At 36.5% G+C, this 19,682-nt stretch overlaps 1 protein-coding gene across 1 annotated transcript in view; it reads right to left on the reverse strand.

Moving 5' to 3' along the window:
• Positions 1-19,682, reverse strand: part of LARS1 (leucyl-tRNA synthetase 1) — a 54,387-nt gene that overhangs the window by 28,735 nt on the left and 5,970 nt on the right. Inside the window, 13 exon segments of the mRNA XM_020964254.2 lie at positions 648-725; positions 2,383-2,523; positions 3,305-3,358; positions 5,312-5,388; positions 5,484-5,571; positions 10,271-10,496; positions 10,599-10,666; positions 12,139-12,202; positions 14,084-14,196; positions 14,784-14,945; positions 16,437-16,574; positions 17,645-17,725; positions 18,184-18,271. Of these exon segments, the coding sequence (XP_020819913.1) occupies positions 648-725; positions 2,383-2,523; positions 3,305-3,358; positions 5,312-5,388; positions 5,484-5,571; positions 10,271-10,496; positions 10,599-10,666; positions 12,139-12,202; positions 14,084-14,196; positions 14,784-14,945; positions 16,437-16,574; positions 17,645-17,725; positions 18,184-18,271 (1,378 nt within the window).

A 19,682-nucleotide genomic window follows, 5' to 3' on the forward strand; every position in this document is an offset into this window, starting at 1 on the left:
TCTTCACCTCAGGTGATCCTCCCCAAAGAAGAGGAGAAAGAAAACAAGAGATGAAATGTGTAGACCTACCACTGGAGAAGCTTAAAGTAAGCTGAGTAAAAACCTTTCTCACAGCTGCTAAAAGATTAGGGCAAGGCTAGAATCTATTTTCCAAAGACTGTAACTGTGATAAAGAATGTCCACTAGAGGCTTGGTCATGTGCTTTCCCACTAAGTACAAACCTTTACCTAGATTGATTTAGTCAGGGCAAGTTTTTTTAAATAAAATTCAATACTTCAATCCATACATATATTTCTGCTCAGAATTCATAATGCGATTCAGACAAAAATGAAAATGTAAAGGAGGAAAATGAAGAAGTACTGGGGGGTGTTACTGATCTACAAATATCTAAAATGGCTACCACTGTAGAGGGGCTCATTTTAAGGTGTCTGTGTATAAGGCAGTATGAGTACCACTAGCATTAGCATTATAGGCTCCTGATGTTCACTGATTTTCCAACTAGGTCAACAACACCCCTCAGTAAATGAGTATGACATCTTTAGCATGACTTTACAGCCTACTGAAGAAATCATCACTAATTACACACAACAAAAGCAAACAGCTATAACGCAGCTAGACAAAGCTTCCCAAGGCAACTTCTCACTTACATTGTCAATCATCATTTTTTGAATAGTTTTCTTGACATCTTGGACCTTCTGCCCTTTGAATCCATCCACCACCATTATCTAAAGAGAAAGAAAAAACAAAACCAAAAGTTAATTTACTGGGATACTTATCATTCTAAGGTCCCTTCTTGCCAACCCTGAGATTTTGTGCGTCATATAATATAGCAAAAAGCTCATTTTATTTCAATTCATCATTAACAAATTATATTCCTTGATTGTTTCACAGGTCAAAAGTTGCCTGATGGGTGTAAGCAGATCATGACCAATAATGACTTACATGCAAGAAGTGGCATAAAAGACATTACTGAGGACATGTATGACCAGAAAAAGAAACAGCCAGTCATGTAGTCAAAGTAGAAGAAAATAGATGCGTCACAAACTCTCTACCCAAAAACTTGCCAAAGTGCTAAGAATAATGTTATTCGAGGTTATGCTATGAGTTAGACATGACACAATATTAGTTAACTTAAATATTCCAACCGTCTCCTTCTCTTTACTCACAAAGCCACCACCTTCATTCAGCCCTGAACCCCTTTCACTTCTACTATTACAATCTCCTAACTGGTCTCCCTGACTCAAGTCTTTCCTCTTCGCACAACTGCTAAACTGATATACCTAAAGTACTGGTCCAACTATGTCACTTCCCTGCTCAAAAAAACTCCAGTGGCTCCCCAATGCCTCTAAAAGGCAATGTCAGAATGGAAATGTTCTCCATAATCTGGCTCCAGCCTTGTGGCACATTATTACCCTGCACATACTCCTAAATTGTCTCCACCCTCCTCCCTACAGAAGACATTCCCTTTACAATATTTCAGTTGCCATCCATCTCCAGGCCTCTGCACAGAGTGTCCTCATGCCTCTTGTGCCCTTCCTCTTCACCTCTGACTCTTAGAATTCCTAACCTCCATCAAGTCTCAGTTCAAGTACTCCATCCACACAAGGCCTTTCCCCATTCACTTCACTGTCAGTGTGCCCTCCATCCAATTACTTTTCATTGCCTAATCCCTATGTGTATATGCTGTTTCCGCAGATAGCATGTAAGCTGTTGGAGGGCAGGACCTAGATTTTTTTTAATTTTTACTTTATTTTTTAATTGTTTTCAACTTAATAATATTTTATTTTTTCCCAATTACAAGCAAAGATAGTTTAACATTCATTTTATATGACTGATTTTCAAATTTTTCTCCTTCCCTCTCTCCCTCCCTCCCCAAAACAGCAAGCACACAGCAAGCAATCTGATAGAGGTAATACATGTACCATCATATTAAATATATTTCCAATTAGTCATGTTGTGAAAGAAGAATCAGAACAAGTGGGAAAAACTACAAAGAAAAAACAAAAAAGGTGAAAATAGTATGCTTTGAAGTGCATTCAGACTCCACAGTTCTTTCTCTGGATGTGGATAGCATTTCAGGGCCTAGATTTCTGATCCTGTGACCAAGATTTTCACCCTCACCCTGCCACTTAACAGTGATGCTGAGCAAATCCCTCCACCCCTATAGGCTGCAGCTTTCTCACATGAAAAAAAATGAATTGCATTAAATGATTTCTAAGGTCCATTCCAGCTCTAATATTCTAAAATTTTGTTACAGAAGAAAACACTAAAGGGACTCTCTATTACACACCTCTTTTTTTTTCTGTTTCTTTCAATCTAATTAAAATACCATTAGACATGGGAAAAAAAATCTATACACAGAAAATGAAAATTATTACTTACACCTTCATAAAATCCTTTCATATATAATTGCTCCTTAGCCTCTGCAAGTTTCTCTCGGTCATTCTGGCTCTGGATTTTCAATTTGTCACAAATGCTTGGAGCAGAAAGGTTCCCAAAGCCTGGGATTTCAATGACTGGCACCTGCAGAAAACAGGGAATTTGCTCAAAATGTATGAACACAGGAGTGGCTTGTGGGGCATAGTCTTTTTGACTCTCATTCAGTGAAATGAAGTAATTTCAGATTGTCTTTACTACTGCAAAAATAGATGACTTTAATAACATATGGTAAATAACTCCAAAAGTCATTTTGTCTTCTTTCCCACCAAAACCACTACCAGAGCTCTATGACACTACTCCACCTGACCCTGCAGTTTCTCTTAAAACCCTAGCAAAAGAATGTCAAAAACTAACATCGTAGATCTGGTCTTGTTTTGGTTTGTAATAAATAAGACTTTTGAATTTCTTCATGAAATTTAGTTGTAGAAAATTAAATTCTTGCATGTACAGTCCAGTCACCTGCCTGCAAACCTAATCACACAAAAAGTTACAAAATGAAGAGGGTGTGGTTTTGTTATTTTTCTTAAAGCATTAATAAGTAACAAGGCATAATTTTGGCTTTTTAAGTCAGGAAGTTGACTATTCTCGTAAGAAAGGATTGCATAAAAACAAGTTAGGCAGGGAGCTATCATTTCAGAATTGCAGATCCCAAGTGCTAAGAATCAATCAGTCATAAGAAATTTTTAACTTGTACATTTTTCTTTTCCCCTAGTCTATAGCACCACTCAAACTACAGGAACCCATTAACAAATTCTTCTCTTCTCTTTAGATACTTCTCCCATCACTGACTTTTTGGGTCAAAGAGAAACATGAGTTTCTTATCTAAGACATACAAGGCATGACTATTCTACATTTACACACTCACCGGCTCAAAAGGCATGATCATTTCATCTTTGATCCCATACTTTGCTCTTAAAGCCTACAAAAAAAGTTTGAAAGTTAAAAAATATGTATTCTATGCCATACTATATTTTATAGTTTGTACAATGTGTTTAATTGGGAAAAGTCAAATTGTAGATGTTTTACTATTCTTTTTTGCTCATGATTTCCTAATCACTCACTCAACAGGAATTTATGAAGCAGTTACCAGATATGTACCTGGCACTGTGCTAAGCACTGAAAATACAAAGAAAAACTGAAAAGAGTCTGCTCTCAAGGAGCTTCTGTTCTAAAGGGGCAGACAATGTGTACACAGAGCAGAGGTTCTCAAACTCTCTAGTCTCAGAATCTTAAAAATTACTGAGGACACTCCCCCCTTTCCCCACAAGAGCTTCTGTTTATATGGGCTATATCTATTGATATTTACACTATTAGAAATTAAAATGGGGCAGCTAGGTGGCACAGTGGATAGAGCACTGGCCCTGGAGTCAGAAGGACCTGAGTTCAAATCTAGCCTCAGACACATAACACTCACTAGCTGTGTGACCCTGGGCAAGTCACTTAACCCCACAGCCTAGCAAAAAAAAAGAAAAAAAGAAATTTAAATGTCTTAGAATTATTACGAAAAGTTTTAATCTTGTGGATCCCCTGAAAAGATCTTTGAGAACTGCTAATATATAGAGACAGGTAGAGAATTGAGGAGGGAAGGCATGCTAGGCATGGGGGACAGCCAGTACAAAGGCATGGAGTTAAATGTTGGGAGGGATAACAAGCAGGCCAATGTAGCTGGACTGTACTGAACATGGAGGGGAATAAAGCATAAGAAGGCTGGAAAGGAAAAGGTCAGGCTGTGAAGAGCCTGTGAATGCCCAACAGAGGATTTTATATCTGATCCCAGAGGTAAAAGGAAACCACTGGAATTTATTGTGTAGATGGGAAAGAAACATGGTCAGAGCAGCACTTTATGAAAATCACTTTGGCAACTTTATGGTGGATGAATTGGAAACTTGAAGCAAGAAAACCAATTAGGAGGAGACTTTAACTGTCCAATACTTCCTAAGGAAAGCAACACAAAAAACAAACAAAAACATCGAAAAATTCAAAAAGGGCCCAACAATCTCAGGAGGTATATCAACTTAAGCAAAGCTATTCTTAAAACAACAATGAACTCTCTAACTAGGCATAGTCAATACAGAGTACAATTATAATGACCAAGCCTATCCCCTTCCAAAAAAAAATTACTATGAAAATCCTCAAGATTAATGTTATAACTTTTATAAAGATAGTCAGATTTCTATGTGAAAGATAAACACAATGCTAAAGATAAAAACAAAAAGTTTCAAAACTGTACTATTCAAAAGCGTACTTTTCAAAAGCATATACATAATAAATATAACAAATTTAAAAAAAAAAACATTAAGAGGAAGCCAAAACGAATAACTGTAATAGCTAATCTTGGTCTAAGAAGACAGCTAATAAAGCAAAGTCAGGGAACTAAGAAGGGTACAATGCTTTTCTCTTCGTCTTCCCAATCAGAAGTAGGCCTGACACTTTTTACTGGCTGTTGTAGGGGAAGACATGAAGGAGTAGAGCAAAAAACTGCCAGCTCTCACTCTGTTATCTTGACTCTGCCTCCAGGGCTACAGTGTCAAATACACTTTCAGGCTGGGTCACTGTATCAGTCGGTTTTGCTTAACTGTTTTTCCTTGTTACAAAGAAAGTTCAATTCAGGGGTAGGGGCTAGGAGTAGGGTATATTCAGAAATGATGATGTTAAAAAACAAAGTACATCAATAAAGTTTGTTAAAAAAGGGGGGAAAAAGCATTTTGGATAGCATGCCATTTAGAACTGTTAATGATAAGGTTCTATATAATGACTGGTAGCTTGAACCTGAACTATTAGTCCCCTTGATGACCATTTACTAGCCTCTATCTAATAAGATACCAAAAATGAAATGCAAGCCTTTACTTCCGCAAAAGACAAAGACACTGACCTGTTTTTTCTTCAAGTCTCTGAAAGCAGCTATGTCATCTGGAGAATCAGAGGGAACACTTGTGACAACACCAGTGCCTTATGAAAAAAGGACAACACAGAATTAAGTAACAGCAAAATACCCAACCAGAACACATATTACAAAGTACTGAGCAAGCACGAACTCTTTTTACCTTTGTCCTCTTTAATGGTGAGCATTGGAAGAGTATAGATCACCTTGAAGGATGTTAAAGGTGCAGAAAGGGCTGCACCAATAATTTCCTGCACAAGATAAATAAGTAATATGAAAAAAGAAATGTTTTTCTCTATTGTGTAGAGGGAAAAGAAACATGGTCAGATCAGCACTTTATGAAAATCACTTTGGCAACTTTATGGTAGATGAATTGGAAACTTGAAGCAAGAAAATCAACTAGGAGGAGATTTTAATTGTTCAATACTTCCTAATGAAAGCAACACAAAAAACAAACAAAAACACTGAAAAATTCAAAAAGGGCCCAACAAACTCAGAAGACACATCAATTCATCAAATCAAAAAGAGCAAACAATGTTCTAGTGAACCTACTTTCAATTTAAACTAGCTGCCAAAGATCATTACAAACAAATCTCAAATATCCATGACTTAGAGTTCTTATGGTACCCTTCATACCTATGATAAAAACATGTCTAAGGCTACAAACTATAAAGTGAAACTGGGAGAATGTCAGAGAAAATGAATGAGAGAGCGAGGGTGCGTATCTGTGTGTATGTGTAAATTTAACTGAATTAAAAATTATCATAAAAGAACTATTTACTCTTTGGTGCTATAAATGCCTATTCTTTCCTCTATTAACATAAAACATCGAGATTTGACCATACTACTACTCCTACCTCAAGCTACAAAATTACCAGTTACAATCAACTTGATATGTATCAAACTATGCCTTATAGAGAATAACCTATTCAAAATATTAGAAAAAACCTCATTGCTATATCTAGAAATTTCTTCCTAGTTTACATTTCAGGAATATAAATACACATACTAATCCTAAATGCAGATTTAGTGACCTTGTAGTATGTCTCAAAAAAAAAGGTATTAAGATGATGGCCAAATCTGTTTTCTTTTTAAATTTTCAGAAATGGGAAGAAAAACAGCATAAGCTCTATATGGAAACCCTCCATAGCAGTATCATAGATTGATTTATGGTATGAATATCACAAATTATAAAACTGAAGTCAAGTTTTATTTTAAGGTTATAGCAATTCATTCATTCATTCATGCAACAATCAATGATTCTGACCTCACTGATGAAGAGTTAAAAATCAGGCTAATGTGGCATTTGTCCTCAGACAGCTCTACAGTACTAGTTAATTTGATACTCTTCTTTTCTCACTATCAAGGTTAGTTTTATCATCATAGAAAAGTAAAGAAAAAGGTATCCATGTGCCCTTAAGTGGGTCACAGCTTATATACCTTTTTACTATTCCCAGCATTTTTATTTTAGTGTTGTGCACAGAGTAAGGCCCTTAATGTCTGAATTGAATAGAAAAATAATTTAGGAACTGGACCTACAGAATCACAGACTACTAGAACAAAAAAGAGAATGAACTAGACCAACCCCCATCAAATCCTCCCAGATGCCAAGATGGCTTTGCACTCAAATTTTCCTTTTAAAAACATTTTTCCCCCCTGAGGAAGAGTTCAGACCAATGATTTCATCAGTATGGAGAACTCTCAGTGTAGAAACTCCATTCACTCATCTGTAACTCGTAGTCATAGAATTGCCTGGGGCACTGAAAAATTTAAAAAATCATGGTCAGACAGCTAGTATATGTCAGAGCCAGGAACTGAACCCACATCTTCCTGACAATAAGATCAGCTTTCTATCTACTATGCTACCCTTCATTTTTTTAAAAAATGTATGTCAGGCTTCAGAAAAACCTGGAAAGACTTATATGGTCTGATACTGAGTGAAGTGAGCAGAACCAAGAGGACTCTGTACACAATAACAGCCACATTATGCAATGACTAATATTGTTAAACTGAACCCTTCTCAGCATTACTAGGATCTAAGACATCTCCAGAGGCCTCAGGATGGAAAATGCTGCCCACATCCAAAGAAAGAACTATGGAAGTGGAATCGCTCTCACTTATTTTTACCTTCTGTTGAGCTTTGTTTCATCTTTCTGATGGTTCCTCCTATTGGTTTTAATTTTTACTTACAACTTCACTAATGTGAAAATATGTTTCATGGCTATGTAAATGTAAAGCCCATATCAGATTGTGCACCGTCTTGGGAGGGTGGGGAGGAGAAAGGGGGAGAAAAATTTTCAACTCAAAAGCATATGGAAGTGATTGTTAATAAATCAAAACAAATTAATAAAACTTTTTTTTAAAAATGTATGTCAGGAGCAGCTAGGTGGCACAGTGGATACAGCACTGGCCCTGGAATCAGGAAGACCTGAGTGCAAATCCAGCCTCAGACACATAACACTTACTAGCTGTGTGACCCTGGGCAAGTCACTTAACCCCACTGCCTAGCCCCCCCGCCAAAAAAAAACTGTATGTCAGCTACAAAATTAGCAAAGATGACAAAACGTGGGAAGAATCAAAGTTAAAAGGGAGAGAAAGACAGAAATATGAATAATACACTGAGAGTGAAGCTATTAATTAGTCCAGCAATTCTGGAAAGTAACTTCAAAATATGTTGTTAATAGAGTGAGAATATTTCCATACCCTTTCACTTAGTTATGACACTGCTAGGCATGTGTCCCAAGAAGGAAAGTCTGATATCCACTAAAATATATACAGAAGCACTCTTTTTAGGAGCACAGAAAAGTAAACAAAGCAGATACTCATCAACTGGTGAATGGCTAAACAAATTGTGGTTATGTGGATGTAACAGAATATCATTTTTACTACACTATAAGAAACAACAGATATGTAGCACAGGAAGATTTATATGAAATGATGTGAAATGAGGTAAGCAGAACCAAGAAAACAATATGTACAATGACAAAAAAGTAAATTTCTAAAAATGTAATAGAACATGGTATAATTATAATGACCAAGCTGGCCCTCAAAGAAAAGACGAGAAAATAACTTCCCTCCTTCCTTTGCAAAGGTAGGACTATGGGGATGGAATGATGCACATACTATCAGACACAGGTGATGTGCTGGTAGTTACACAAACTACTTTTTTTCCCCTCTTTCTTTTTTATTCTTTGCTGCAAAGAAACAACTCTTTGATGGGTAGCAGAGAGTGATATATTTGGAAAAGAAAGTGATATGGCAAAGAATTGGAAATTGAGAGGATGCCCATCAATTGGGGAATGGCTGAGCAAGCTGTGGTATATGAATGCAATGGAATACTATTGTACTATAAGAAATGATGAAGAGGCTGACTTCAGAAAAACCTGGAGAGACTTACATGGTCTGATGCTGAGCGAAGTGAGCAGAACCAAGAGGACTTTGTATACAATAGCAGCCACGTTATGCAATGACTAAGAATGTTAAACTGAACCCTTCTCAGCATTACGAGGATCTAAGACATCTCCAGAGGCCTTGGGATGGAAAATGCTGTCCACATGCAAAGAAAGAACTATGGAAGTGGAATCGCTCTCACTTATTTTTACCTTCAGTTGAGTTTTGTTTCATCTTTCTGATGGTTCCTCCTATTGGTTTTAATTTTTACTTACAACTTCAATAATGTGAAAATACATTTAATGGGTATGTAAATGTAAAGCCTATGTCAGATTGTGCGCCGTCTTGGGGGGGGGGAAGAAAAAGGGAGAAAAAATTTTCAACTCAAAAGCATATGGAAAAAAAAATTAAAAAAAAATAAAAAAATTTAAAAAAAGTCAAAATTCTGAAAAAAAAAGAAAAAAGAAAAGAAAATGATATAAAAGAGTAAGAAAAAAATTTAAAGAGTAAAATAAAAATAAAATGGTTACAGCTATAAAGGATAAATGCCTAGTAAAAAGAGTAACATCACAAAATGCTGTGCTAAAGCAAAAGATGGCGGGGGGGGGGGCGCCGCTAGATGGCGCAGTAGATAGAGCTCTGACCTTGGAGTCAGGAGGACCTGAGTTCAAATTTGACATCACACTTCACTAGCTGTGTGACCCCGGGCAAGTCACTTAACCCCATTGCCTCACCAAAAAAGCAAACACAAACAAACAAAAGATGAGGGCACCAGGCCTGGATATTTAACATCAACAAACACACCTAAGAACAAGAGGCTTGCATTTTTCTCTCAGGTCTCAAGACTAGCAACTAGTAAGGGCTCTGCTTTCCATATGGCTAGAAAGCTCTGCAGCCACAGAAGAGGATGCAAAGTGGCATGACAAACAGAGCAAGCCTTCCCTGAAGGCTACACATGGAAGAGCAGCCCATGCAAAGGGGATGGTTTTGGGAAAAGCTGTGGTGTGGAAGCAAAGCAGCCTGATTCTATCATCAAGAAATGTGTTATAAGAGTCCCGTTAATGAAGAATGGCCAAAAAAAAGGAAAAAATGAATCACTGCTTTGATGATAGGAATGATCTTTATGGGCACCTGAACTTTATTCAGGAAACAGATGAAATTTTGGTTTCTGGATTTGGTCACAAAACTCAGGTTATCAGAGATAACTCCAGAATCTACTCCAAGGCTGTGAAAGTCACCAGTGTTCCTATTCTGGGCTTGTACTAAGTTAATAAGGAAACACCATAAGAACTGTATAATGCCATTGTCAGAGTAAATAAATTTTCATGTTAAAAAAGAAAATTCATGCTTCTATACCAATGATGGCAGCTAAGACTACTCAAATATTGACATAACAGCTAATGCAAATGTTAAATCTCTTAAGGATATCTTTTTTCCATTTACCATTCAGCAAATATTTAATGAGCTTAAGTACACAGTATGGCAAATATTATCCCTCACAGTTAGACATTTTCCCCAAACTAAAGCACTCATCTGGAAAGGATGTGGTCTCATATTCACCTCTCCCATCAATTCCTTGACAACAGGTACCACTCCATTGTCCTTGGTAAAGCCCTGGTAAGACATGTTCCTAGCAGCTCTTTGGGTACAGATGAAAATATCACCATTTGCAGTCTCAAATCCAATGTATTTCATATCTGGGCAAACCCAACAGTTAGTCTGTCCAAACATGGTCTCAGGTCTAAGAGTAGCAGCTACTAAAAAGATGTTTTTCCCTTTCAGGCCACTGTGAAGAAAAATGAATATTAAATGTGGAATATACTGAATATTTAACCAAAACCTCTAGGACACTCAGAAAAGACAAACATTTACTTCTTGATAATCCTACCTTAGTTTAGAGGGGTAAGGTTCAATCACTTTCATTTTTATTAACGTATATTCTTGAGGTCCAACACCCTACATGAACAAAAGAATTATAGGAAGACAGAAGATTTTTTTAGTAAACACAGATCTCCACTCTACACACCTGCTAAAGTTATATTCCTAAAGTACAAATCTGACCATGTCACTTCCTATTCAGTAAACTCCAGTGGCTCTCCATTACTTCTAGAATCAGACAGAAACTCCTCTGTTTACAATTTAAAGTTATTTACAACCTGGCACCAAACTACTTTTCTGGCTTTAAGACACATTACTAACCTTTGCACACTGCACCGTCCAGGCAAACTGGCCTTTTCACTGGCTGCTCCTCAATCCCAATATTCCATCTCCCACCTCTTCCCCTTTGTGTACGCTATTCTCCATGACATGCCTGGAATGTATTCCAGCATCACCTCCACCAGGAAGACTCTCCAGTTCCCTTCAAACTCAGGTCAAGCACTGCTCTCCTACATGAAGCCATTCCTAATTCTCTCCAATGGATACCAGGGCCTCTCTCCATAAAAACCATTTCCTTGGATTTATTTTAGATGGATTTAATGCTTGCTTACATGTGTACAAGCTATTTCTCCCAATGAATGTAAACACCCCAATAGCATTTTTGGTTGGTAGAGCCTAACACAGTTCCTGGCATGCATTAAGACCTTGAGAAGTACTTCTGACCTCTAACCCAAACACTTTAAATGGATTCTCTGCACAGGTTATACAATTTATTCTTCTAATCAAGAAGAAGTCTGCCAATCATACTTGGAGGAACGGAGTAAATATTCTACCTTGTGCATATGGTATTTCGAAAATTGAGGGAACTGAAATGTGTATGCATATACATATATACATATATGCACATTGGCAGTTACATCAAAATTGAAAGATTTTTTAAAAAAACTACTCGGCTGTCAGCCACTATCATATAATCCAGTAAGTTACCAATATCAAAGGCAGTATTAGATAATGATGGCATCAAAAGAGGGTCAAATGCTCAGATTCTAGCACTGCCAATGATTTGGTATATGCCCTTAGTCAGATACACTTAACCTTACTATGCCTTAATTTCCTCATCTCATCAACTCATCACGGGAACATTCCTATTAATAGGTCCTACAGGTAGGCCACTGTCCTAAACGGGAGAAGAGATTTTGAAAATAAAAGCACTATCAGTTATGAAAATAAGCAAGAGAGAATGTACAAATATTAAGAGTGTCCCCTCACTACTTCAGCTAGCCAGCCATCTGCCTCGTTCTACCTTTCCTGCTCTTTTCTATAACTTAACATTCTCTAAAGGAGATGGAGTGACAATTGTGGGAAACTGATCCTACCTGATACCCCAGATTAGAATGCACCCAAAGTCACTTTTATCATCCACTACACTACCAGGGGGGTTAAAATAGTAAAGCCTTAAAGACCTTCACCATCCAGGTGTTTTAGGTTTTTGTTTTGTTTGGAAAGCCTTGTGATTAGGCTCACAGCTGTTCTATGACCAAAATAATTACCTCACCAGTTTGTCTGTCATGGTCCATACAAGGCTGTCCATCTTTTGGAGAATAAATTGTATACCTACAAAACACACAGCAAAAAAAAAAAAAGACAGTTGGGTAAAAGTGATAAACTACATTTTAATAGTCAGGCTTCACTCTAGATATGTTACTTCTAAATACCAAATACTGAGCTGAAGCTAGCATTCATTAATTATACTTTGTGTACAACTCTATAATCATTAATATTGAATTAAGGTCTTTGTCTTCATCAGAGATGTTACAATTAGAAAAAACTTAATGAGGCAGGTTTCCTTTGATGAAATCAAAGACTTCTGAAATTTAAAGATCTCATAAAATGTAGAGAGTTTTCATTTACAGACTCACAGAATTCACAAACTGAGATGAGCCTTAGAGATCACCTACTCTAGGAGCAGGTAGGTGGCCCACTGGATAGAGCACTGGCTCTGGAGTCGGGAGAACCTGAGTTCAAATCCGGCATCAGACACTTGGCATTTACTAGCTGTGTAACCCTGGGCAAGTCACTTAACCCCAATTGCCTTGAAAAAAAAAAAAGAGAGAGAGAGAGATCACCTACTCTAAACTCATTCAATAAATGAGGAAACTAAAGTCCAAAAAAAGTTCAATGACTTGCTTAAGGTTATCCAGGAAACAAACATCAGAATTCAATTTTGAATCCAGGTCCTGTGCTACTCTATTTCCCCTTAGCCTTGTCCTGTTTCTATGCCTTCCCTGGTTACCATCTTCATCTTTCTAGACGTCCTGGATCAGCTCCACTTATTCATATGCTTCTCCTCAACTTATGGATTCAGCCCCCTCCATTCACATCTATGCCCTCCTTATTGCTCCTTCTCCTTTCCTTTTCTCTTTCCCCCAGAGTTCAAGGCACTATTTGAGAACTGTCTATTCCACATGTACATTCTAGGCATTAACATCAGCTTCATGCTTCCCTTCTCAGCAAAACACAGAGCTGGTATAGCAGACCCAGGCCCAGATTTGGAGTCAGGAAGAACTGGATTTGAACAGTGCTTCAGCTACCTATTAGATATCTGACATTTAGAAAATCATTTAAACTCTGGGCCTCAGCTTTTCTCATCTACAAAATGAGAAAAATATTGCCTACCTCATAGGGTTGTTATGGATTTTTGACAAGATATATATCTAAAGTGCTGTGCCAACCTTAAGTCACCATACAAATGTCAGCTACTACTATTATCATTAGTGAATATCAGAGGCAGAGACAAAGTTAAAGACCATCGAGTTCAACCTTTCACTTTATATTCAAAGAAACTGAACCCTAGGAAAGGTAAGCCATTTCTTTTTTTCCCAGAAATGAAACAAAGAGAAATCGTATTTTTTAGACATGATAACTGAGATCAAGAAGTCAACCTATAAGCAGAAAATTTCTCAAAGATCTTAGGAGGCAATAATAAAGAAACTATTCAGAAAGAGTTTTGGTATTCCATGTTATGGGAATCCAGAGGATTTAAGGGCCAGTTATAGGCCAAGGGAAAAATCTCAAACTTTGGGAATAAAAATGCAAACTAAAATACTATGAATTTGTTCATCTTCCTGGTTGCAGATTTTGATCACAATTTTTAGTTAAGATCCTAAAAACTAGGAACGTTCAGAAAAAAATCAGACATCTCAGAAAGACAAAGACTTTAGTAGTAGGGATGCACAACAGAATTGGGTAGAAGAGAATGGGGCCGAGGAGGGGAAAGCATAAAGCTGGAAAGGAGACTGCAAGTGGTACAGAAAAAATGTGAGATACTGAATTACAAAGCAGAATACATGTGATACTTATTTTTAAACATCACAGAAATTATTATAATGAACTTTGTGGACAATTATATAATCATTAATATTGAATTAAGGTCTCTGTCTTCATCAGAGATGTTACAATTAGAAAAAACTTCATGAGCAGTTTTCCTGTACTCACCGTTTCCCAAACTTTATTTTGTTTCTTTCCCTTAGTGTCAAAAACTGCCATTTAACAAAGGAATCATAGTAAGGATTAACATCAGTGGTGACGAAAGACCGTCGCCAATCTACCTGTAAGGAAAAAAGGAAATTCAAGAATATTTAGGAAAGGATCTATGAATCTCTCCACCACCATAGCAACTACTTCATCCAATCTCGTGAAATTTTATTTTCTCACCTAATAACACACTTGTTCTTTAATAGACAGAAAAAACATTGTACCACGTTTTCGGAAATGCTATGGAAATTTAGTATTCTAACATCCATTCATATCCATATATTTCCATAATGACTATAAAGACACAAAGATTGTAATATACTTAAGAGCATTTAAATCAACTTTATGAGTGGTCTTTGAAAATATTAACTAAAGTACAATTTTGACCACTTTATATTCTTTGAGCAGGTGATCTTACACATTCTTTCTTATAATCACATAAATGTACATAGCAGTACTACATTATTTATTCTCTACCTTATTCAACTAACCAATTGTTAATTATATCTAGCTTCACAGCTTCTAATCCCTTGACAATAAGAGCTCACATTCATTAATGTCCTTATATTTCTAAATAAATAGTTGAACTAAATATTATATACCATCAGCAACATGCATTTCTTTATTGAAAGTAACATTTCTAGATTCAGAGGGAAAGTACCTTCAGGCCCATTCTCTTTAGATCCTGAACAGCTAGTGGTGGAAAATAATCAAGCCAATGCTCAGCTTCAGAAAAATTTACTATTTCTTCATCAGACAGGCCAAGAGATTTCATGATTCCCCACTGGTACTTGGAGGACCCAGCCTTGGCAGCAGCTTTACTCTAGGAGCAACAACCAAAAATCAACAACACTCCAAAAGAATGGACATATTTCTCAACAGTCTTCTCTTCAGAAGTACCAGTCTTAAGACTACTATTAACAAATGATGAACTTCTTACATTTCCTACTAGCTAGAATAAGCAAACTAATGCTCTTAATTCTGATTTCAATGGTTTCTATGGTAATGAAGATAGACATCTGAGCAATTAAATATACCTAGTAACTCCTTTCTACTGCTTTTTCTCATCTCCTAATACACTGTGTCTCTTTTTTAAGATAAGTGATTTTTTTTCAAATTCAATAATCACCATTCATTCAATACTCATTTTAAAAGCACCTAGGATGTGCAAATCACCATGCTAGGTACTGAAGGGGAGTCTAAGACTATCAAAACATGATCTTGTATTTATGAAAGTGACCACCTAACACGAAAGATATGACACACACAGCCCAAACCTTGCAGGCCCTCTAAACAGTGCCAGATGAGGGAACTTGGGCCATGAGGTAATTCTCCTATAACTAGGGCAATGAAAGAAAAAAAGATATGACACATGCCATTAATGAAATGCCTGCAGCACTGAAGTTTCATATCACATTTGGAGTTTCAACTGTTGGAAGAATAAACGTAAGTTCATCTATGTCCAAGTACTGGATGACTAAATAAATGGTATGAAAAAGAAGTAAGATCTATATAATTATACTTCCAAAAAACTACATCTTTATCTTATACTGTGCAAATATGGAAGCCTGAAAAGTCTAACTTGTTCATGCCAACAATTAAGATCACTACAACATGTTGCAGAATTATAGTTATTTAAATGATTTAAGTATTAGCTTTTTATTTTAAAAGGTCCCCCCCTCCCAAAAAAGTTGCTGATATGTCAGAACAAAGGAATTACGTGGACCAATTTGGGCTGTTACACTCTTCTGGTCAAGAAACTTAGCACTGAGCATTGTCAGAGCCACTAACAAAGAACTTTCTTCACCAACAATAAATACTACCAGTCACAGATACACGGAATAATCCCAGAGCACTGGCATCTACTGCTCTTCCTTTAATCTCGGCATCTACTGTTCTTCCTCTAATCTCATTGATCTTCTTTAGTTATGAGGAATCGTTCACAGAAGGCTTCTCTCCAGTCTACTTTTTTATCTGCCAATAAATGAAAGACCACCAACCACCCCCACCCCCTGTTCTGCCCCCCCACCTTACCTCCCCACTACCACAGCACCCTAATCAGAAAACCAGTTAAAAAATAACTTAAGATTGAATGGATAAAGACCTGTGTGTTTTTAAAGAACTCAGATTATTAGGAAAAGCAGTCAGACTCAATATATGTTTAATCAATTGAAATGAAACATTTAATATACTCTGCAAATCTTAAAGTACAATACAAATGTGAGCAATTAGCTATTTATATCTTGGAGTCATAACATGCTACTTATATTAATGCAGTGTCTACCAGCAAAACCAAAAACCCAATTTATTGTACCTTTTTTCCTTTTGCCTTATCCTTGATAACGATCTCTTCTTTTTTCACAGTAACATCCTCTTCGTCTTCTTCCTCGTCTGGGAATTCAGGAGGGCAACCATATAATTCTATTTCTCTTTTCAACTTATCAGCACATGCCTCAAAACAAATAACATTGAACTTCAAAATTCAGGGAAGAAGTAATTCAGATTCATGTTGCTTTTACACCCATTTTCATTCTGGGACATTCATATTTGACAGTCTTTTGCACTGAACCATATAGATTTAAATGGCTCAAATATTCTCAAATAATTTAAGTGGAGGGCACTAAGTTTTACACGGCTAGCTACCATCAGATTTCCTAATCCTTGTGCCCTAAAATCTTGCCTCCTTGGGAATTATTTCCAATTTAAAATCATAATAGAAATAAGAAATTTTCTAACATAATCAAAGTCTAGTAACACAAGGATTATTGACATTTTGATGGACTAGCCTCCCCTCTAGTACTCCTCTGATGGTTCCTCGTGGAGTCGAAGTGTCCCTGGGCCCTCAAATGCCATGACAAGATCACCTACCGATCTTAAAAGGATTGTGATCTGTAGCATGAAGACAATACCCACACCAACAAAATCAAGGACACTTGAAATGAAGGACGATGGAATAGGTAACGCAAGGCCTGATTTTTACTTCCAAACAACCACTGACTTTGCACTGAGACACAGGGAAAGTCAATTTACCACTCTGGCCATGTTTCCTCTTCTACAAGTGGAAGGTGTTGGAGTAGGGTATATTTAGATGGTCTCTAAGGTCCCTTCTAGCTTAGGTTTTTTCTTTCCCTCTGACGTCCATTGTATTGTTAAAGTCACACTTTATACACACACGTAACTTGGTGCACCTAAAGAATGTCATACACTTTCTTCTAATGTTATTTTAAAGTAATTATTATCTAATGTAAAAGATCAATAGTGATGATGCACAAATACTTACATACCACTGGCACTTTATGCCAAAAGGTAAAAAAATTATTTGCAAATCATGTAGCTCATAGTGAGTTCTGCTTGTTAAAGACTAGTGTAACAAAGGGGTTCAGAAAGACTTTCAAAGGCTAACAAATTTAAATCAATCCTATTATTTCATAATTCTTGGAAATCTCACTTTCTATTTAACTACATTATCACTTTTCATTCTAAGTTCAAAAGAGCCCAATCCAGCTCCACATATAACCTTACCTTAATCGGCATTCCAGTACAGTGTAGACCAAAGGGAAACAAGCATATCTTTCCTTTTAGCCTCTGATATCCTACTGAAAACTACAAAAAGAAAATAAAATTCAAATTACAACCCATAAACATATGCAAAAAGCTGAATCCTCCGTAAGACTGCACTTTCCTTTGTAAATATCATCTGGATTCTACAAGTTGATTATCAAAACTGAACAGATTTCAACCATGCTTTTTTTCTTTCTGCACTCTCACACAGAACATAAACCTGAAAACGCAGTCAAACAAATGACAAGGCACATGGGCTTCCTTAATAAAACAGGACAAAGATACTGAAAATGAAAGAGTTCTTCTAATAATAATAGCTGACATTTATATAGTGCTTTCATGCTTGCAAAACCCTTTACATACTCCATATCATGTCATCTAGTTTGAGCCTACTTCTTCTAACTTGGAAATAAATTTGCCTAAATACCATTTCCTCCCAAGTGATTAATCAAAAGAATGAAAAAGGACTACTGACAATTCAAAGAGAGGTGTACCCTTACCTCACATTTAGATAATGAAAATGTATGACCCAAGTGAAGACGTCCATTCATGTAGGGATATGGGAAAGTTACAAAATACTTGTCTTTCCTGTAAAGATGAAAAAAACAACAACAACAACACATACACAAAAAGAAAAAAATAAGCTTTTACACTCACTTATGTTAAAAGTGAGAGACTGAGTTCTCTCATGAGTTTATCTAAAAGTATCAGTTAATCCAAGGATAGTAAATTAGATTACAAGGAATAAAAAGTTCCCTAGGAAAGAATTTTGCTTTTGATTGAAAATTTAAGTAATACACTCTAGATAGCAAATGGGAAAAAATATCTTCCTAGCAAGTTTAGCTTAATAGAAGCCAAAACATTTTAACAAAGTAAATAAACTTCAAAATATGTGAATACTCTTAGAATGCCAGAAAAATTAAGTCATAATGATTATTAAATGGGACTTCATAAAATACACCTAAAGCTAGTCAAAATGTTTCACACACATACACATATGTAATATCTATAGAGAAGGAAGGAAGAAAGGAGAAGGGGAAGAAGGAGAGGAGAAAGAGGGAGAGAGGAAGAGATGGGAAAAGAGAGAAAGAGAAAAACAAAGAAAAAGAGAGAGAGAATTTACCACTTAACAAAACTGCTTATGCTTACTTCAAACTACCACAGAGCCATCCAAAATTTTAAATCTAAACATGTTACTTCACTTGTCTGCCCTTAAGTATAACAGAATCAGAAGCAGTATGACATGATAGTAGGCCAGCCTCATAGTCAGTAAGACCCAGATTCCAGTCCTGCCTTTGGCACATGTTATCATCACCAAACAAGTCATCTAGCATCTCAATTTCCCAAGCAACTCTCTAAGACTATTAAATAATACAGAAATTGCCCATCAGTATTAATGAAGAGAGTTGCCCCAGTGGGAGTTCCTTACACCAAGGAAATCAGAGCTGCGTACCAAAACAACAGCCTCCAAAACAAAAACCCAATACAAAAAAAGATCTGCAATTGGAGAAGAGGGAGTCCATGTATAGGAACTTCCTAAACCAAACGAGATCACAATCCATTTATGGTTTAATAGTGAACTGTCTGAGACCCAGAGCCACATATTTCAGAGGCAGGCTTTGAACTCAGATCTTCCTGGCTCCAAGTCCAGAATTCTATCCTTTACACCAGACTACCTAAGTAAAATAATCAACACTTTAATCTGTTAATGCAATGCAAATACATAGAGAATTATATGATGAAAGAAAATTACCTTTCTCCTAAAAGAGAACTTGCATTTAAGAAATGGTACACAGACAAGCCCTTTCCAAGTCATATTTTAGGTTTTTGCTGATAATTATCATATAATTTGATTCCATATTTAAAATTATTTCATTTTGCCAGGCCAAACCAGAGAAAATATTAGCGAAAAAACATTGTTTTAAATGCTTTCATTAAAAAAAAAGACTTGTGTTGTCATATGGCTGAAGGGTTCGCATGGTCACAAACAATGTGTGTC

This window comes from Phascolarctos cinereus, unplaced genomic scaffold (assembly GCF_003287225.1).
Source record: "Phascolarctos cinereus isolate Bilbo 61053 unplaced genomic scaffold, phaCin_HiC Scaffold_2;HRSCAF=192, whole genome shotgun sequence".
Lineage (NCBI taxonomy): Eukaryota > Metazoa > Chordata > Mammalia > Diprotodontia > Phascolarctidae > Phascolarctos > Phascolarctos cinereus.